We start from the raw sequence: 19909 nt of genomic DNA on the forward strand, positions 1-19909 counted from the left end.
TTGAATACCTAATTCCAATCAAAACCAATCCAGATGTTGCATTTCTACTTACCATTTGAATTTTTTTGAAGGTGATCTTAGAATTTAACCAATGTTGCATGATTTACAAAACGGTGAAAAATTCCCAAAATTCCACATTTTCAATGTCGTCTGGTGGATTTGCAAATTACTTCCCAATCAGAAACGGAAAGAAGGACAAAGATGTCTCTGCTTTGCTCACTTTATCAGATGGAACACAGAGTCGCTAAGTCAACAAAAATAATTGTACAGTCAGTCGGCCTCTGTATGAAAACTCACCCAAAAATCCATGCAGTATTGTGAACTGTAATAGCTGTAACACTAATTGAGCAGAATGCTCCACAATATGGACATTATTTCGTATCATTCCTAAATTTCATGTAAATATACACTGAGCATTGTGTAATTAATATCACTTTCATTCTGGGCTTCTTTTGTTTCATCTCCATGTTTAAAAAAAAAATTAACGGCTTCAGAGTAGTATTTTTTCCCATATTACACTGCTTGTCAATACGGTTGTTACATTTTGGCTCTCAGGCACAAACAAACACACATTTTGTCATTTACCTATGTCCATCACGCTTTCATTACCATGTATTTTATTTTCTCGTTCCAAGAATACTTCAACACGACTAAAAGTGAAATATATGTAGGATTTTCATTTTGTTTTTAAGTCATCTGTGACATACAGTGATTTACAGTAATGACTATTAAGAATCGAGATTAAAAAAACACATCCAAGAAATGTTACTGTTTATAAAAAATGTGGTAGTGAAAGACGTGACCAGTGATATTTTTTTGAAATTTTCAAAACTGCCCTGTACAGAATCATATATATGGTTTGCAGATCTGTCGTAGTAGTAGTCTTGCATAAGTTTATAAGCAATGCAAAATATTGTCCATGTGCATGACACTAGCAACTCAAATTAGACTTTTTGTCTGCTTTTTTTTTATGTCAAGCCTAATGTATAGATGGTGATAAAACAAAACAAATGTTGTGAGGCTTCAATTCTATGCATTTAGAAATGTACCGTTTCCTCTTTTTGTTAGACCAAAAAAAAAAAACAAACCACACAACAGTGCCTCTTTATTTATGGAAAGAAACAACAAACATCTTGTGTATATCAAAATGTTCTTATTAGGGCATTCCACATCTCTATGTGGCCACTGATATCACTGTGGCTGGATGAGTGACCATATGTAAATGAGGCAGTCCTTATTTGGTTAGGTGCTGCTGCATTCTGTCTGTTGACCATATATAGAAAACGCATGTCCATATATGGATGTCATTGCTACATGTTGCTAGCCATATTCTGATATTAGGAAATGAAAGTCCATTATACATGTGGTGCTCCAAGATATGCTACGTAGGGAAAAATACAGTCAAACACTTTCGTTTTTTCTTGTTCATGTACATAAATATATTTGAATGAACTTCATAAAACTATAATAGAATGCACAAAATAAAGTGCCAAATTGTTTTAAGTCATAGCGAATATGTAAATACTGATTGTTGTTTCTTTCCTCCATTTACCATTGCTTAGGGTTAAAGGTCAAATTGTTAAAAAAATTGAATGCCAAGTTTCACCTACAGCATTTCTTATACTGTACTTATGGAACTATTTTTCAAAGCAATAAGAGTGATTGTGAGGATGAATATGGAACTTCTCGGAGAGAGATTTTCACCCTCTATAATGATGCTTTATCCCCGGTATGATATTAACGTGTGGTTTTTCCTTTACACATTGGAGCATACCACTTTTATTCAGGGAGAATTGGAGGATTATCTAAAAAGAGAAAGCATGTGCTATATTGTGGTTGCATTCCACAGATTTTACATAAATGTAGAATAATTAGCTTATGTTTATCCACCATGACTTTAGGATGCGTGCAGACGAGTTTTTCTGCATTTTTTTCCAGATATGTATTCCCCATAAAATTTTAAAAATTTGTAATATTTATATGTATCAAACTTTGTGGTCTCCCTGTTTGCTGTTTATGCCTAGTCAGCAAAAGTATCTGTAATGGTTGAGGTGATTGCCACAGCCAATGTGTGAAGATAACACAGGTCATGTGACTAGGGTGATTTGCATATTCATAAGGTCATATGAATATATATTAGTTAGTTTGCTGAGACAGAATTCAGCATCTAGACTGAAGTGGAGAAGCAGCTGACTTGAACAATTTGCTGTTTTATGCATTTTTCGGTGGAGATTTAACTGGATGTGGGCCTTGAACAGGATTGCCTTATTAAGGACACTAATTTGCATCATCTTACCATATATGGTGGTTTTATAGGTGGCAGCCTCAAATGAAAGAGGGAACTTGGCGTGTGAAATTGAAAAGGGAACAGATATGTAAATGTAGGCAATTTGGTCAAATGGAATCCTGAAGTGGGTAGGAAAGACGGACGGACGATGTCCAAATATTTCTTTTTTGATACAACAACTACAAAACATTTCACTCTGTCTCAGAAGAAACACCGGCAGAGTGCCTCTGCAGTAAGTGTAATTATGTGTACAGTAATACTAGGCCCTGATGGATTAATATACCTCATATAATTTACTTTTCAATTTTTCCTTATTAATCTGAAAGGACCTGGTTGAATTTCAAAGAGTTTGATACTTTGTGACATCATGCCAACTCAAAATGTTCACGCTCAGTGTTGATCAGTTATATTAACAGTCTCATTATTCCAATAGCTGAAATTTTTTCGTAGTGAATTGACAGACTCCTGTTATATAAATTATTTCCATGATACGACGGACAGGTTTCTACACGTGATAACGACCCGACAAAAAAAAAACAGAAATAAAGCTGTAAGTTATTATTCTTTATTATACATATTTTGTGTTTGCGTGATTGACTTTATAGTTTTAATAAATACTCGTCGCCATAAGCGAACAAGGGTGCAGGCATACTTAAAGGGACAAAGTCGCTCCTTTTTTGAGCTTTTTTCATGAATTTTGTTTTGATGTGAAATGCCATTTGTGTTGTTTGAGTTCTTGAAACCTGCTGAAATACTGGTCAACTGGTCACCTCAACTCTGCTTGCAGCCAGACAAGATTAAACATTCAGTGAAACATTTTATGGTCTGCAGCAAAACACAAACTACGTGTACATCTGTCACCATGCTCGGCTATAAACACTTACATAAAGTTTGGGCCTCATGTAAGCTTTTGTAATCAAATCATAATCGGCGGTACCTTTCATATTGATGAAAATAGCAGCTTTTCCTCACATTGTGAACATCTTTATTTGTCACGGGAAAGCAAGGACAAATTGGAAAACTTCATTTTGTCTAGAGATCACAATGAAATCATCTGTTAGCATTCAGCAAAGTGGTAATTTTTGACAGTTTTGCATTTACCAGTATGTGCCACCATCTTGTTTCATATTTTCTTGATATCATGAAGGCGATTGAAAAAGAGTGACTTTGTCCTTTTAAGTAAAATGCGTACACACTTTGGTGTTTTTTCCAATGTCTAGCGTTCAAGATGTGGTGTGTGAACTGCTCTGCCGCAAGAGGGCGCCATCACACTACTCGATTGGCCTTTGTGTGACTACTCTCCCTACCCAAACCGACTGACGACTGATGAAGGTTACGATACTCGTGTCAAAACTGTATTTTTCCAAATAATGAATGCTTTTAGGGACAATAGCGATAACTTTCAATTATTTTTTCAGTTTTTTTTTAATTCTTAAATGCAAGTTCTTGTTCCACACTTCCCAAAGCATGTCAGTTGAAACATAACCATGTAGCTTGTCGAAACAGCGTCTGTGCATCTCAAATGTAGTGGTTTCATTAAGTTTTGAAGCAGAGGGCCCAAAAGATAAAGTAAGCGACTTTCTAAAAGGTAACAAAACATTTTAGCAATCATAGAGTATCAAGTTTCTGAAAAAATTAGCCAGTAAAACCGTGATTTTCTGAAAAAATTAGCCAGTAAAACCGTGAGTGTAACCAGTCAATTTCGCTGCTTGCAGTGTCTTCATGAAACCCAGAATTATTAATGCACAATTTTTTGTTTGTATTTGAATCCCAAGTTCGGACTAGGATTCATTTGTCAGTAATAACAATGCAGTTTACACATGTTTAGGTAAAATGGATAAGCTGAATACTTTCTATCTTGAAAACCAAAAATAGTGAAAAATCATCCACGGTTGGCCTTTTAATCATACAAAAAAAGAAACTGAACACAGATTGGATTTGAAGCAAAGCACAAAAGTTCAGTTTTATAAGCTTTATTCTTGATCGCCAGTCCAAGAGATCCAATGGTCGTCTCATGGCATGGCTTTTACAAATCCTCACGAACCAAACACTGCCACAAATAACACTAATCTTACCTCAGTTCTGTGATCACAAGACAATGTCTGTACAATTTACCACAGAGGATTGCACAGACTGACCCCTACAGACCTCAATTTATGAACACTGAACTGTTGAAGAAACCGGACACTTGATTTGTCAATCTTGACATTAAGATATACTTTTTCAAGATATCCATTTTTTCCAATAAACGCAAACAGCAGTAATCAGAACCAATGGTATGTACCTTTGTTTTCAACATCATTGCCACTTTAAAAACTAAAAGCTCCCATGAGTTATTGTTACATTAAGTTTGCACAAAAGTTGATATTTCAGCACGATCGGAACTTCAAACTTTGCCAAAACATTAGAACGTTACGTTGAAGCAATCAAAGTTGACATGTGATGAAGCTTTCACATCAGTAAGTGTAGGGCGAGGATGTGACTTGTAATAACTATGTATAAATTTTTCAATGTGGACACTGACTGAAACTAAGGTCAACTCATGCTCGAAGCTCAGCGTAGCGCACAGAGCGTATATGTAGTGTGCTCAGTGTTCTGGGTTGAACTTTTGGATCCGTCGCAAGAGGGCGCTCCTAACCCGTGGTGAGAAGGAGGGCACTCGAGCATTTCAGACTGTCTTCGCCGTGCATGTATGTTTAATTCCGAAGCAATTAAACCGTAGAATGTGGAGAAAATTGATCATTTCTTGGATTTTTGCACAGTTAATATTTAAGCTATTGAGTATGATTCTATAAAGTCGCAACACAAGTAGGAGAACTGAAAAGGAATGTACCGCGACACAAAAACTATTCGTATGTACAGAATATTTAATATTATTTAATTTAATAACTGCAAAAAATACATAAACACCACACACTGTACAAAGCAAACACAAAACCCCTACATCCACAACAATTGAGCGAATATTTTCAAATCGTACGATATTGCAAAAACTGTAAAAGTGTATTTCAGTGATAGGTCGACGTACACACTCTGTGTGATTACGTGGTCTTATAAATGTGCAACTAGATTCCCGTATAACCGTAACCCGCTTACCGTAACCTGTATCTCGATTTGAGACTCAATATTAAAATAGATCCTGAAAAAAATACTAACAACACAAACTTTTGTGGTAGTTCTTTGGTTTGAGGATACGAGGCAAATAATGGCCATTTCTGGGACGGCCGGTTCAAGGCCGCATGAAATAAGTAGTCAAACGTTCACCGGTCTGGGCCCGAATTTTGTACTTCTCAAAAACACTTGCAAAAAGGTGTCAATTTCTTCCTGAGCTAGACAAAAAGCGAATTATGTTAGTTCGTCAGATTTTCCTGGAGAAACTGTAAGATTTCCGTGTATCCACCTTTCTCAGCAAGGAGTAATAATGAATTTTGTTCATTCTCAATCACGTTGACGTCCAGATCTGCACATAGCGAGACTAACTTTTCCACCGCAGCAAGGTGACCATTGTCCACAGCGTAATACAGAGGTGTCCACCGTTCTCTATCAAGTTCGTTTATCGCCAGCCCTCTGTCTGCGAAGAATTGGACGACGTCGACGTGACCTTCTCCGGCAGTTATGTGGAGCACGGTGCTTCTGTCGTCAGTGATCGCGAAAAGATCTGCGCCGTTGTCGGAGAGGAATTCGATCACCGGAACGTAACCATTCTGTGCTGCGAAGTGAATCGGTCGCCAGTTCTCTTCATCACCTACGTTGAAATCGAAGTCTTTTTTGGCTAACAACTGCAACACAGAAAGATTCTTTCTGTCAGCGGCCAAGTGCGCAGCTGTGAACTTCTCCCTCGTCGTCGCATGGATGTTGGCGTTGTTGCTTATCAACAGTTCCATGATCTCAGGATGGCCGCTTTGAGCAGCGCACAAGAGGGGCGTCCACTGGTCTTCGTCCGAAGCATCGATCTCGGCCCCGTTGCTGATCAGTAGGTCGACCACGCTCCTGTGTCCGTTTTGTGCGCCGTAATGGAGTGGGGTCCACTTCTTGTTGTCCCGTGCGTTCACCTCGGCATGATTACGCAGCAACGTGGCAACAACTTCATGGTGACCGCCGCTGGAGGCGCAGTGCAACGGAGTGAAGGTGTCTTTATCCTTGGCATCAACGTTGGCCTGGTGATTTATCAGGATGTCGGCGAGACCCGAGAAGCCGTACAGCCCGCACGAATGCAATGGCGTCGTTTTGTTCTTGTCTGCGGCGTGAACCGAGGCTCCTTTGTTAATCAGCAAAGTTGAAACCGATTCCCAGCCGAATATGGCGGCTTTGTGTAGCGGAGTTTCACCTTTCTCGTTGCAGGTATTGACATCGATGTCGGATTCTACTTCCATGTTGGTCAGAAAATCCACCATGTCGGCGTGTCCGTACATGGTCGCTCGGTGGAGAAGCGTGTCGCCGAATTTATCCTTGGTTGTCGTGTACGCTCCGTACGCGATCAGCTGTTGAGCGGTGTTTACTCTTCCAGCACTGACGGCCATGTAGAGTGGCGTCACTCCGTACTTGGCCGTAGCATTGACGTCTGCGCCGGCTTGGAACAGATCGGCCGCCTTCTGGACGTTCCCCTCTCGCGCCGCCCTGTGGAAATCACCCATTTTGCTCTCACACTCCACGGCCGACACCATAGCGTCCATAACCGCCTTGTGTTTCAGCTCCTTAGCTATGTCCATTGCCGTCCTGTTTGGCATCGTCTTGGCGTCGGCGGCTGTGGTCAGTTTGCTCAGTCGGTCAAAATCTGTGTATACCTGGAGAATCAACACGAAGGACGGCCTGTCGTAATACGCCGACGCGTGTAAGATGGTGAAACCGCTTTCAATGGAGAAGAGATCGGCAGTTTTGGCCAATTCCATGGCTGAAGTCATGTCACCTCGTTTTATCACCGAGAAAAGTTGCTGATCTTCTTCGTGATCTGCTGTGGCCTCTGAAAATCGTAGAAACCATAAGTAAAATTGGACTTTTGACAACAATTTACCTGAAGACAAATTTACATTTCACTTCAAGAATTGCTACAAGGCAAGGAACAGACTTATCATATTTAATGGTACTCGTTTGAAAATAAATAAAATTATGTACACGCATGCGTCGTTATCAATAACACCGAAGCCAACTCCTAAAATTATAGTTACACACTTGGAAGATAAACGATTAAAACAAGCACTTAAAGAATTATTAATAGAAACCAATATTCTCATAAAATAAAAACGTGTACAGCTAAAATAAATAAACAACTACAAAAGTTCACTTCGCTATTTTCAATTCTCTGTCATTTCGGAGACATCTCTCCTGTCGTCATCAGAACTCCCAGAGAGAAAATTGAATTGTGACGGGATGCCCGACGCTGGGTTCGTTCCCTTTGGGAGCACTGCTCAGTATCAGCATAATGGTTACCATGACGGATGCAGTGTCAACATAATGGTTACCATGACGACTGCCGGGGTTTCGATGTTACCCCTGGTCATTACTTAAATAAAACAGTTTTGCTTCGTCACTTCTATACGGTGCCACCGACACAAAATGAAAAAGCTTGGATATCCAGTTCCAAAATCATTTTCATCAGATTTTTTTAAATGGTAAAAAGTTCGAAAGTGGATAGCATGTTCGTGATTGCCTCTTCCTTGGAAATAGTTTGTGTCATAGATTTGTATCATTTGTAGCAACTTTTACTTTCGGTTTGACAAGACTGCGGTTAATTGTAAGTTGTTGATATTTCACCTTCCAATTCAGCGGTAAATAAATATTGCAAAACATTTCCACAAGACAAGGCATATTCTAGTCTGCGCAACTGCATACGATTAAGACTAAATACGAAATGGCAGAAAGAGTATAATTCAAAGTCTTTTTGATGAAAGAAAAAAGTCATCTCAAAAAAGATGTTTCTCAAATGGCGTTGTTTAGGTTTTATCCTTAAATCTGTTGTCACCTTTCTTAGAGCTGACCTCTGACCCGATGCCTTCATCTGCGTTGACAGTTTGTTTTAGTACACCTGTGTCACTGCTTTCCATGTGTGTGACGTCACCTGTCACCATGGTGATATCTTCGCCACCCATGAGGTTTTCCTGGCTGAGAGTCCGTTCCATCATCAGCAGTGATCGTCGTTGAGGGCCGTTCTTGTCGGCCCGTGGTTTGTCTCGTCGCATCACCACCACCTCGGAGATGTCCTCCTTGGGGTCCACCGTAGAGGTCGGCACGCTGTCGGTCAGCTGCCGTTCATCGCTTCGGTCGCTGATCACAACTCCGGCTTCGACTGTTGAAACAAGATAGAGTAGAAAACTACACTGTAAGCTTATTGGGTGTTTGCGTGTCCATCACAGTTACGTTGACTTTTTTATGTTAAAGATGACAGTCGGTGGTCTTATGTATGGTAAAGGAGACATATTTCTCGATATATTTGTCCAAGTTCACGACGTTTATGTATAATTGATATGATTTGAGATTTTTATATCGATAGCTTTCGAGATTCGTATATTTATTTCCTATTCTGTAATAGAATGAAGCAAACGTTTTGCGAAAGGAGATGCCATGCTCATCTGGAGTCTAAGCTTTTCCATCGTTATCATTATGCATTCAAAACAAACTTTTCATTTTAAATGGAGACAATCGACGTTTGTGGTTGCTTGGATAATGTTAATGATATGTAATGCGAATGTAAATACAACCTGACTGTTCCGCAAAGCGAAGTTTGCAGTTAGTGACTATGTGTATGATATCTTACAGACATTATATACCTATATTTCGTTAAGTGTCCTGTTTATACCGATGTGGGTGTACGTGTGTTTTGCCACTCAGTCTTCCTACATGATCGATTCGACGTTTTGGCCGAGGACAAAACTGACTTTACCAGCTGAAATCATTCAAAATGTGTCCCTCGATTACAATGATATTTCAAATACTTTGGCATACGATAGTATTGTGAAATCAGGGCTTACCAGCTTTCTTTTCCAGGAAATCTGCTAGCTCCACGAATCCACCTTGGTGAGCTAGGATGGCAGGTGTCGTTCCATCCTCGTCCCGGAGAGCTACGTCAGCTCCTTTGTCGATCAGATACTCAACGACTTCTGAGTGTCCGTTCTCCGCTGCGCTGAACAGCGGCGTCCACTCGTCGGCATCCCGCGAATCGACGCTTGCGCCGAACTCGATCAAAGCTTTCACGACATCCAGGTGGCCCTCGCTGGCAGCGATGTGAAGGGCCGTGTTCTCGTCGTCGTCCGTTACTGTCTCGGTGTCGGCGCCGAGCTCAAGGAGCGCTTGTACCATATTGACGTAGCCGCTTTGAGAAGCAAAGTGAAGAGCGTTCCAGTTTTCCTCGTCGCCGGCGTTGATGTTGGCGCCTTTCTCGACCAAAGTCTTCACGACTGAGATGTGGCATCGATCGGAGGCGAGATGGAGCGCATTGAATCCTTCCTTCGTGGACGATGTGAGCGATGCCCCGTGTTCAATGAGGGCGCTAACAACATCGGGATGACCGTGCTGAGAGGCGTGGAGTAGTGGTGTCCAGTTATCAACATCTTTTACGTCTACAGATGCACCCTTGCTCAACAACAGAAGCACTTCTTTGACGTGACCGTTTTGTGAGGCCGAGTGTAAAGGAACTCGACCGTTCTTGTTCTTAGCTTCAACATCTGCTCCCCTACGAACCAGCAATTCGATTACTGAGCAATGTCCTCGGCTTGACGCACAATGTAGCGGAGTGCGTCCATTGATGTCCGTTGCTTTAACATCAGCCCCGTTGTCTAGCAGAAGCTCGATGAAATCCCCGTGGCCATGCAGTGACGCCACGTGCAAGGGTGTGCTGCCGTGTTTATCTGTCTTCTCCACGGATGCCCCGTGTTTTACCAACGCCCTCGCAATTTCATCCCAGCCGAAGAGAGCTGCCTTGTGAAAGGGCGTCTCTTGGTTCTTGTTGCCGACATTGATGTCGGTGTCTCCGGCATTTGCGATCACCACTTCAACAATTTCTGGTTCGCCCGATGCTGATGCCACGTGGAGCAAAGTATCGCCGATCCTGTTCGTAACTGTCAAATCAGCGCCCAATTCGATCAAAGTTCCGACTGTCTTTTTCCTAGCTGCTTTGCAAGCAAGGTGTAACGGTGTCATCCCGTACTTGGTCGTCTCGTCCACCTTAGCGCCCTCAGCGACGAGCTTCCTGGCCAACTCGCAGTTGCCCTGCCTGGCTGCTTTGTGCAGCTTTGATAAACCATTCTCCAGCGCCGAAGCCTGTTTTATTGACTCGATTACTTTCTTGTTTTCGAGCTTCTCGGCTATCTCCAACGCCGTGCACTTGTTGAAATCTTTCCCGTCTTTGTTCACCCGCCGGCGTGCCAGCTCTTCGAAATCCGTGCAAGCCTGGAGCGCGTAAACGAAATCCGGCAGGTTGTGATATGCCGCCGCGTGTAGGAAGTTGAATCCCTGCGATGTCGCTCTCAGGTCTGCCTTACAGGCTTTCTGTACAGCCGCTGTTTTGTTTTGAGACTCAACCAAATTGAAGAGTTCCTCTTCGGTTCTACCACACAGAACTTCCATGTCTGAAAAAAATACAAAAACCGTTAAGAAGTGTCACCGTCACTGCTTGAATAAGGAAACCCAGCAACGTCGGGTTAAGAGCGGGAATGCTCCGAAAAATTTGAGGTTTTTTGAAGCTGAAGATGCCCCAATGAATTCAGACATTATAGCACCTACTTTGATCACCGCTCGAACCATATAAGCTTATCAGCTGTCATTGACTGGGGTTACTCCATAGTTTAAGTATGATATGTGACATGGTGTAGAATCCGGGTATAATCCACGCATAGCTCCTTCATGAAGTGATCAGTTAATTCTGACAACCCTCTAGTAACACTGAACGCAACGTGGAAACAGTTGGAATATAATTACAAGCCCGTGCCAAGCATTTTACTTGTGGTCTACGATAGGTAGTGTTAATAATTAGTAAATCACTCCACAGTCCCTCCATTCGAAGGAGGGAATGTGCCGGGGGGGGACTGTGATCACACACACACACCTTGTGTATCATCGTCCTGGTCCTCTTCGTCCTTTTCCTTTCTTTCCTCCTTGGCTGAGAAAAAAGAATAAAGAGGTTTATTGATTACAGTCTTGTCATTCTACAAACTGAACAAAGAGCATTGTACGATGTGAACGGCGTATTTCTGACAGAGTTTCACAGTGAGTTCTAGTACGGATGTGGGACAGCGTCCCACCGCAGTGCTTTCAACTCAAAGGCTGTTCGCTCACCCGACTGTGCCGTACTTGCTGTCGAGGCCCTCACACATGGCTGTTACAAATAGTTCACACTTTTTATGAATTACATATATGGATATTCATGACCTTACCTTTCGCAGACAAGCCGTCTCTCGCGCTCCAAATGTAGTATCCGACTGCCAGTGCTGCTAACTGCAGGCCAAGCAGCAAAGCCTTGCCTGTAAATTAGTAAAAAAGAAGATAAGAGTGTATAATTGTTAACGTTTTGGGTAGCTAAACATTATTTTGTTCAGCAGTTTGGACTCTACGTTATCTCTATGCATTGTACCACCACTAATAGTGTAAGAAACCTATGTAAGCCCACTACCTATGAGTCTAACATGTTAGGATAAGGTCTATCACTGAGTAGGTTTCCCATGTGTATGTACGTCTACAGACATACAGGTAGTCTTACATTTGGAAAAAAACATGGACAGAGGTTGTCTATCTCTGTTATTTCAACGGTCATGCGTAGGAGGGGAATACCATGGCCCCCTTGATGACCCTAGGTCCTGGCCTTATCTACTGCTTATCTGACGGGTTTGATTTATAACCTTACAACAGTTAAGGTAAAATGTGCCTCAGGGATAGACTCTCAAATTTTCACAATTCTTTACTGATCTACCACTTGCTGGGCTTATTTTAAAAGTTATAACAATTTTAAGTGTCTAAGTTTTTCAAAAGTCGAAAAGTTTATTTTTTCTATAGAGTTAAAACAGGTATGGCGGCCATTTTGAATTTCAAATATCGGTAAATGTTAGGTAACTAGTGCAAAACTTTGCAAGGTAACCCTTGATTTGGTAAGAGAATGAAAGTTTCATCGTGGAAAATTTGAGCACAGTGTTCAGTCTATTGTCATAATCATCAAAATTGGCGCAAAAATTAATATTTCACTACCTTGAACTGTATTTGAAATAACATTACCTATTTTAGCGTATAAGTACTTGCAATACCCCAGAATGCAGAAGCAAACGCAGGGAGGCCACATATGAAAACAAAGTACCAAAATGTAGTATTGATCACATTGAGAGGTCTTTGGGAACGATCAAATCTCCAACGATAATTTGTACCAATTCTGGGGCAGACGTTTTGCTTCCAACTAAAGTTGCCTTATAGCGACATCCCATCAACTATTCTTCTGAATGTCATATTTAGTCTAAAGTCTCTCTTTAATAAAGGGTTTAGACTTTATACAAAGCAGAGAGGATATATGATATGCAACCACAATGATATTACCTGTCGTTTTACTACACAATATAGATACAGTATTTTCATCGACCGCTTGCGTGACCCGGTTTATCAGGTGAAAATAATGGCGGTAAATTTGTGGCTATTTTGATAAGAGAGTAGAAAGAAGTAGTGTCACTGCCTGGAGTATAAAATAGTCAGCAAGGACCATAAAACTATTTCTGACATCAGCCATTTTGATAAGAGAGTAGAAACGAGTTATGCCACTGCAACGAATATAGAGCAGACGACACGGAACAAAAAACTTTCTGCAAAAATTTCCTACTGTTAATGTACCTGTGGCAGGCATACTTGTTTTCCAAATGCAAAATTCTACACACGATGAGTGTGCATGCTCATGTATGTTTGAACTGTGAATACTCTACGCTATCCAACGGAAGGCTGTACGCGAGGATTTGTTGGCTGTATAATACATGTAATTATTACCCTAGGCTAGTATTTGTTTTATCTAAATATACGAGGTCGAATGAAGTTTGTGATAAACGTAGAAACATATGGGCCTATACTCTGCTTGATGAGACAAGTTGACACACGACGGAAAATAGCTGTAACTCTTGACAACGTAATTTTAATTATCTTTCGTTAGAAAGGAACATTTTCTTCGTATGTCTTTAGTATGTTTGAATTAAGAGTGTTAGTTTTGCCAACACAACGCGTTACGGTGATTCGTGTTAAACAATGACGGGAACTAGACAGAGTGTCTAAAATTGAGGAGTTGCCGACACTGTCAGGTATGTCTATTGTCTGACGGTAATATCAGTCGATCATAAAGAAATCAACTCTGAAAAAGTTGAAGCATCATCTTAAAGGAGGTCAGACATGGTCAAAACAACATCCACAAGATCTGCACAAACGAGGCTCGCAAATTGATGCGTTCGCGATCCGGACAGTTAGCAGCATGTGTGTGGACGTATGGCGTTATATGGTTAACTAAATTCTAGGACGTCTTCAGTTTACAATATCATTAGATAATCATTAAACGTTAAAGTAGCTAGGGTTTTCAACAGTGCAAATAACCAGCGCTTTCAAATAAGATGTACAAACTTTCTTCACAAACTTGATGGTACGTTTTGCCGAACTTTGGCGTTTTTGACGACCTTTTCTCCATATCGGGTTAGTTTTCCAATTTCCAGCCGCTTACAAATAAACAAGCAGCCTCCAAGCAGGTCGTTGGGGTGGGCGTAGACGTGACTACATTATTTTTTTCAGCCTAACAGGCAGACTCGATTCGAATTTTGATTTGTTTTGACAGCGGGAGTACGAAAGCACAACGGCATGATTGCTGCTACACACCAAACTTTGAAATGTGCTAACGGTCAAGAGGTGTAACTAAGACAACGGATTAATTCGAAACGAAACTAGTCCACTAGCATTGGACTGTGTAATTTATTTAGAGTTCGCAATTATAACATTAAAACTTACCCGGGAATACTGGTGCCCGTGAAGCATTGGTAAGAGGGCAAGCATATTTCAATGATTAAAACACCGATAAGTGTGTCTTCTCACAGTTTTAACCATTTTATTGTCCAGCAAAGATTGGACGTTGTTCTCGCTCTGAGACTTGTAACTTGTGCCTAATTTCAACTTGAACCAGAAATGGATGGTAATTTTTTAGCATATGAGTAAATAAACAGGGCGAACCAGAAGGAGTGGCATGGCGTCGTTCGGTCCTCACGACTTGGTAGGCCGAGTCGACGTAGTACAGACTCCCAAACCGAGAGAGAGAGGAGGAGGAATCCCGTATAAACACATTTGGTTAGCGAAGTTGTGGGCGTCGTTGCAAATGTATAGGGCCATAGAATCCCTATAGACTTGCGATTCTTTGTTCAACAATACCGAACTCAACAAGAAACAGGAAAGATTATTGTAGTGGCGTATATGTACGCCCCTTTCGGTGAAAAAATTTTCAAGGAATGCTCGTTGTTGGTAACTAGTCCGGACTAGAATAGATTTGTAAACAACAACAACAACATCGCACATTGTATAGTAGACAATGTATCATGTGTGCAAGGCATTCGAATTCAAACGTGCACATTAGAGAGAAGAATAAGAATTCGCGCCAATTGTTTTACAGGAAAATATTGATGACATCAACAAAAGTTACAGATATTGAAGGAATCTGGTTTTAAAATGACGATTTTTGAAGATTATGGAAAACACGCCTCTACTAGGACTTTAGAAATCGTTAAGTGATAATAGGATGTACCAAATCAAAACTGCGTAACGATACGGTAGTATTTACTGTCCACCCTATTTAGAAGGTAAAAGCAAGAACCGAGAGGGAGTGGTGTGCAGATGTGATAGACTTTGAAATTACGTCATCGAGAAAACGAGAATTCCGTTATCACATGACTGATTTGTGTGTCCTGTAGTTTCTAGAAATATGTCAATTAATCAAGTCACGAGTATTAGTTTCGTCAGTGGGTAAACAGTTTTAAAATGTTGAGGAGGGGGTGATTAAAGTACTCCTTCCTTCAAAGTGGATTTTTGGCTAAATATCGAATCACTATGGGAGACATTCTCGATTCAGAAAGGTAAGGTGTACCTGTTCGGTTGCCTAGATTTTTAAACGTCATTTTATATTGCGTGGAGCAGATATTTTCTTCGTATGCGGAATACAACAAAGCTGGTTCAAACCAAACATCAACTCAAGCATGTTTATCGAGATATCAAATACTCTGCAGCTTTATTTATGAAAGTCAACCGCTAAATCAAAATTTGATATTGTTATATCTTGTGACGTCTATTATTTCAGGGCGCTAAATTGCAGTTCCACAACAGCGCTAAACCTTTGATACACATATGTCGCTGGCAATCTTATCTGATATTCTGATCGAGGGCTATCTTTTACTCTTATTTACTGGACAAACAAAAAGGCAATAAATAAACTATTCCGCGTCCCATTATTCACGAAATATGCCAGGCCCCGTTAATTTTATTCAGTGGTTATTTTGTCATCAATCGCATATTGTCTGACCGAATTTGAAAAAGATTTCGCATTCCAATAACTCCCGAACAAAGTTCGCCAGCCTTCAATATCGAAATTTATGATATCTTAGCAACGTCTCTCTGTGCGAATGTGTTAATTTAAGCAGATTTACAATAGGTGCAAATTTATTTATAAGTCGTAAATGACTAATATTACTGGCAGTTGTTCGGTAGTTACGGTATTATCCCGCAGACGATAATTCCCGCAGACGATTATCGTCTGCGCGCGTAAAATGTTACTATAGAACCAGTCACGCAGACGCACTGAGTATACCATTATTACTCTTACGAGGTTTTCATGTGAACGTTCTAGCGTTCCCTGTGCAGAGAATAATTTTTGTGCAATAAGTAAGATAGCGATGCCATTTTAATTTGACAAATTAAGTTGTTTGTTTGGAAGGACAAGGGTTTACGTAGACAGATTACAATATATTTCGTCAGAACGACTGGAACACTCAAAAATGGGGATGTTATCTGTAGGATAATGATGTCCCAGTTTGGCAGACGACAGGTAGCTAATTAGCATAATATACAAATTGGATATTAGGTCATCGTTATCTCAAATTCCTGTCTGCAAACAGGGCTAGATAAACGTTACTCTTTCAACATGATTCAAAATGTTGAAAAATATAATTGACCTTCTTGTACATGTATCATTTGAATGAAAATTGCCAAAAAGTGACAGAATTGACATAGTGAAAAAGGGCGACTGTGTTCCCGTGGGCTATACGTTGCTTTGTAATGGTTTTTTTTTACAATAAAGATGGAATATAACAAACCGTTATAAAGTTACCAGGAGGATTATAATTATGACGAACTTGATAACTTTTCTGAAGTCTTATGGCAATGAAGATATCTGCTATATTTGCACTGCATACGTTTACGTTACCCGTGACCGTAATTTTAACGTTTGCAATCATGTACGCGCATGCAAACCGACGGATATGTCATGTTCGTCGCACAAATAATGTGACCTTTGACACATACTCATGTGCTAAAAATTGACCTTCGGCTGAATAACTGCAACATGACGGATCCGTTCTATATTTTTCCGGAACATGAGGGAAAACACACAAAAGAAGGCGCGGGATGGTAAGTGATATTTTAAGTCCGACGATTACTAAAAACAAAATAATCGTGTTACAAAAGCCAAGGATAGTAATTTTGTCCAGTGAACATGAGTTCGTCGACAGATTTCAAATCAAAGCTCAAGTGAGTTTGTAATGCGGAACTTACATTTTGGCGTGTAGGTACCGCTAGTGGGACAAGAATGTCGGTTTGAAATCACGTAATTCAACTCTTGAGGAAGCGAAATGTGGCGAAACTAAAGTAACCTATGTAATATGCCTGTGTGTCCCAGCCTTGTGTCCTCAATACGGTCAAGTTTTTGACACAACTAGACATACGTTAATTACAGCCATGTTTGCGAGGGAATACAGAAATTTTTGACAAATGATGAAAATTACCCACCTCCAAGATTTTCGACATTCATGTTGCCAGTGTCAAATATAGTTTTGAACCGCGACGTCAAATTCTCAACCAAATAGTATCAGTAAGCGACCGGCGTACTGACAGGTGATACGTGACAGTTCAGTTGTAAGGACATGGCTACGTCAGAACTACTTGGTGTTCTTGTTGGTGTCTATGTTCCCCCTGAATACGTAGATTTCTTCATTTGGTAGCTGAAGCTGACGGGTTGGAAGTTGGGGAGTGCAGACATTGAAAAGAACAGCAAATGTCTGTTCAGTTTGCGAATTGTTTGTCGAGCAGTATAACATATAAAAGATTATCTCGAACTGGTTAATGTTTGAACAAAATTTATGTCAACGCATCTGTATTTAGAATTCGATTAATATGTGAACGGTCAACTCGGCACGTCGTACAGCGATTACGAAACGAGTGAAATCACGAAACACGGTTCGCTGAGAACAACTTCGCATACTTTGGAAACGTTGTCACCACAAAATAGAACACGAACCCATTAATCTACTTCATGATACATTTAATATGTACCTTTTTATCAAGCCTTTTACAAAAGAGCGGGAAGCGCATCTGCAAGGCACAGTTTTCGAAAAAAGAAGTGCGGTAAGCCGACCAACACCACCGACATTTCTTTACAGTTGCTTGTACATTAGAAATGGAAGGTTAGATCTTTGGAGGGGGTCGTCAGAATAAGGACTTTTTTAAAAAGTTAGGCATTTGACATATTTTTTTTCGGTTTGGGGCAACTTCTGTAAAGTTTCCCCTTTCCCCATATGTGATATTCTTTATCACTTTCCACTCACGTGGAAGTATTGTTTTTTAACAGCAGAAAATTTTCCCCAAATTTCGTGCTTCAAATTTTACGATTCTTACCACCCCTCCATCTAATGTTAATCCCTTTAGGCTTTTTGACAGTTCAAAATCGATACGACAGGGCAACAAGAACCAAAGGTATGTTAAACCTACAGACCAGAAATCGCCGTTTACTTCATGGGTAGGTTTCTATGGTAAGCAATATAAACAATACAATGCATTAAAAACGACATCATTATTATCATTATGTCCAGGGATAGGCCATTGAATCTTGGGAAGGGATTATCAAAACTGAAAAGGGCATGTAAAATGGAAAGTTTTATATTTTTATCCAGTCTGCTGTTGCAAAAATACGTTCATGTGACTTGAAAGTGAAGAAAAATAGACTAGGTGTGGAATTCGGGGGAAGGGGGTTATGTTTACTGTCGGTGCCGTGTGCCCTAAAAATGATAAGTTATGAAAGGCCATCCAATTTGTATATTCTCATTCTGACCAATCCCCTTTCACGATCTAATGGTGCACCGTCCCTTATATGGTATTATATCATACCAGTATATTGATGGTGCAAATACAGCGATCTGATTGGTCGAGACATGAAAAGAACTGTGGTATATTGGCGATATACCACGGCTGGCATACGCGCGAGCTCTCCAACTTGCGCAAAAATCCGTTTATGACGTCGCACGCCAGAATTTAAATATACTGTTATGATATAATAGCAATAAATCACACCCAGCGACGGTATACCACTTCACTTCATATATGCACTCGCTGTCGCTCGTGCATATATGTCGTGAACTGGTCAAAATCTAGTGGTATACCAACGCTGGGTGTGCTTTGCTTAAATATCTACGTTATTGAGTGACGCAGATTGATTGTGGAAGTTTTAAAAGTGATGAAACTGTTAAGTGTAACTGGAGTTGAGACTTTCAATTTTATAAAATCAAACATTTTTTCTAGATTTTCACTAAATGACTTGAGAAGAAATACCGTGTAGTCATTTATATATTGATCAACGATGATGCTCTGGAGATAGCTTGCTTGTCGCGGTAACATCTGTTTCAAGTATTATGTCATTTAAAATGTGACTGACCTTTAATCAGATTAACGCTTATAAATAATGCGTTCTACAATTAATTCCTCAATATATTTCCAAAAATAATTTCGTTGTCAGACAACTTTGAATATATATTAATTTATGACTTTCAAATCAATTCCCGGCCCAATTACAGTCAGCCCTGTGGTGACCCCTCAGGGCAGATCACATTCCTATTGAAGGCAATATTTTCAGTCACTGGACTTTTAAAAAACCAAGAAAACCCGTGCTCGTTATGTAGTTGAGTAATTACCGATGACGTAACAGTTTTAGATCTATCGGAATCCTTACCAACAACGTTAGAAATGAAATAACATATCTTCAGTTGGTAATAAGTGTACATGAATGAAATGTGAGAAACTAGTTATTTTGGGGCTAACTGAGGGCTTTTGAGTACCAGAATTTGTCTCTTTCATACAGTACAGTCATACTAGATCAGTCGCTCAAGGAAGCTTTGAGATACCCTATAATTTCCATTCAGTTGACTTATTCTCTTTGCGTATGTTATGTCAATAAGACAAATAATTTAAAACTCCCTGGCAATTTTAACTTTCAAATGTGTACACTCGAGTCTCAACGAAAATGACTCTTCCTGGTAATTCAGCCGCTCATTAAAAGTTTAAATAAATAAATAGATAAATAGAAAGATAAATAAATGAATACAACAATAAGGATGGTCCTTCCTCAGTAGCCTTGATATTCAAGTCTACTGAAATCATTTA

At 40.1% G+C, this 19909-nt stretch overlaps 2 protein-coding genes across 2 annotated transcripts; both read right to left on the bottom strand.

Moving 5' to 3' along the window:
• Positions 1-5637: 5637 nt before the first annotated feature.
• Positions 5638-7188, bottom strand: LOC139129762 (putative ankyrin repeat protein RF_0381). Its single transcript, XM_070695453.1, has one exon. It carries the CDS (start codon positions 7186-7188, stop codon positions 5638-5640), a length of 1551 nt encoding a protein of 516 aa, XP_070551554.1.
• Positions 7189-8012: 824 nt separating this feature from the next.
• Positions 8013-17395, bottom strand: LOC139129754 (ankyrin repeat domain-containing protein 50-like). The gene is made up of 5 exons (XM_070695442.1): positions 17267-17395; positions 11653-11739; positions 11325-11378; positions 9253-10848; positions 8013-8570 (listed from the first exon to the last, which is right to left on the bottom strand). The coding sequence occupies exons 1-5, from the start codon at positions 17286-17288 to the stop codon at positions 8218-8220; spliced, it is 2112 nt and encodes a 703-aa protein (XP_070551543.1). The 5' UTR covers positions 17289-17395; the 3' UTR covers positions 8013-8217.
• Positions 17396-19909: the final 2514 nt, after the last annotated feature.

This window comes from Ptychodera flava, chromosome 1, assembly GCF_041260155.1.
Source record: "Ptychodera flava strain L36383 chromosome 1, AS_Pfla_20210202, whole genome shotgun sequence".
Lineage (NCBI taxonomy): Eukaryota > Metazoa > Hemichordata > Enteropneusta > Ptychoderidae > Ptychodera > Ptychodera flava.

Bases quoted from the DNA above. Each gene is read 5' to 3' on its own strand.
- LOC139129762 (XM_070695453.1), bottom strand. From the start codon at position 7,188: ATGACTTCAGCCATGGAATTGGCCAAAACTGCCGATCTCTTCTCCATT.
- LOC139129754 (XM_070695442.1), bottom strand. From the start codon at position 17,288: ATGAATGTCGAAAATCTTGGAG. The intron at 11,379-11,652 runs GTAAGGTCATGA...CTTTTTTCTCAG, and splicing joins AGACGGCTTGTCTGCGAAAG to CCAAGGAGGAAAGAAAGGAA. The intron at 8,571-9,252 runs GTAAGCCCTGAT...TTGTTTCAACAG, and splicing joins TTTCCTGGAAAAGAAAGCTG to TCGAAGCCGGAGTTGTGATC.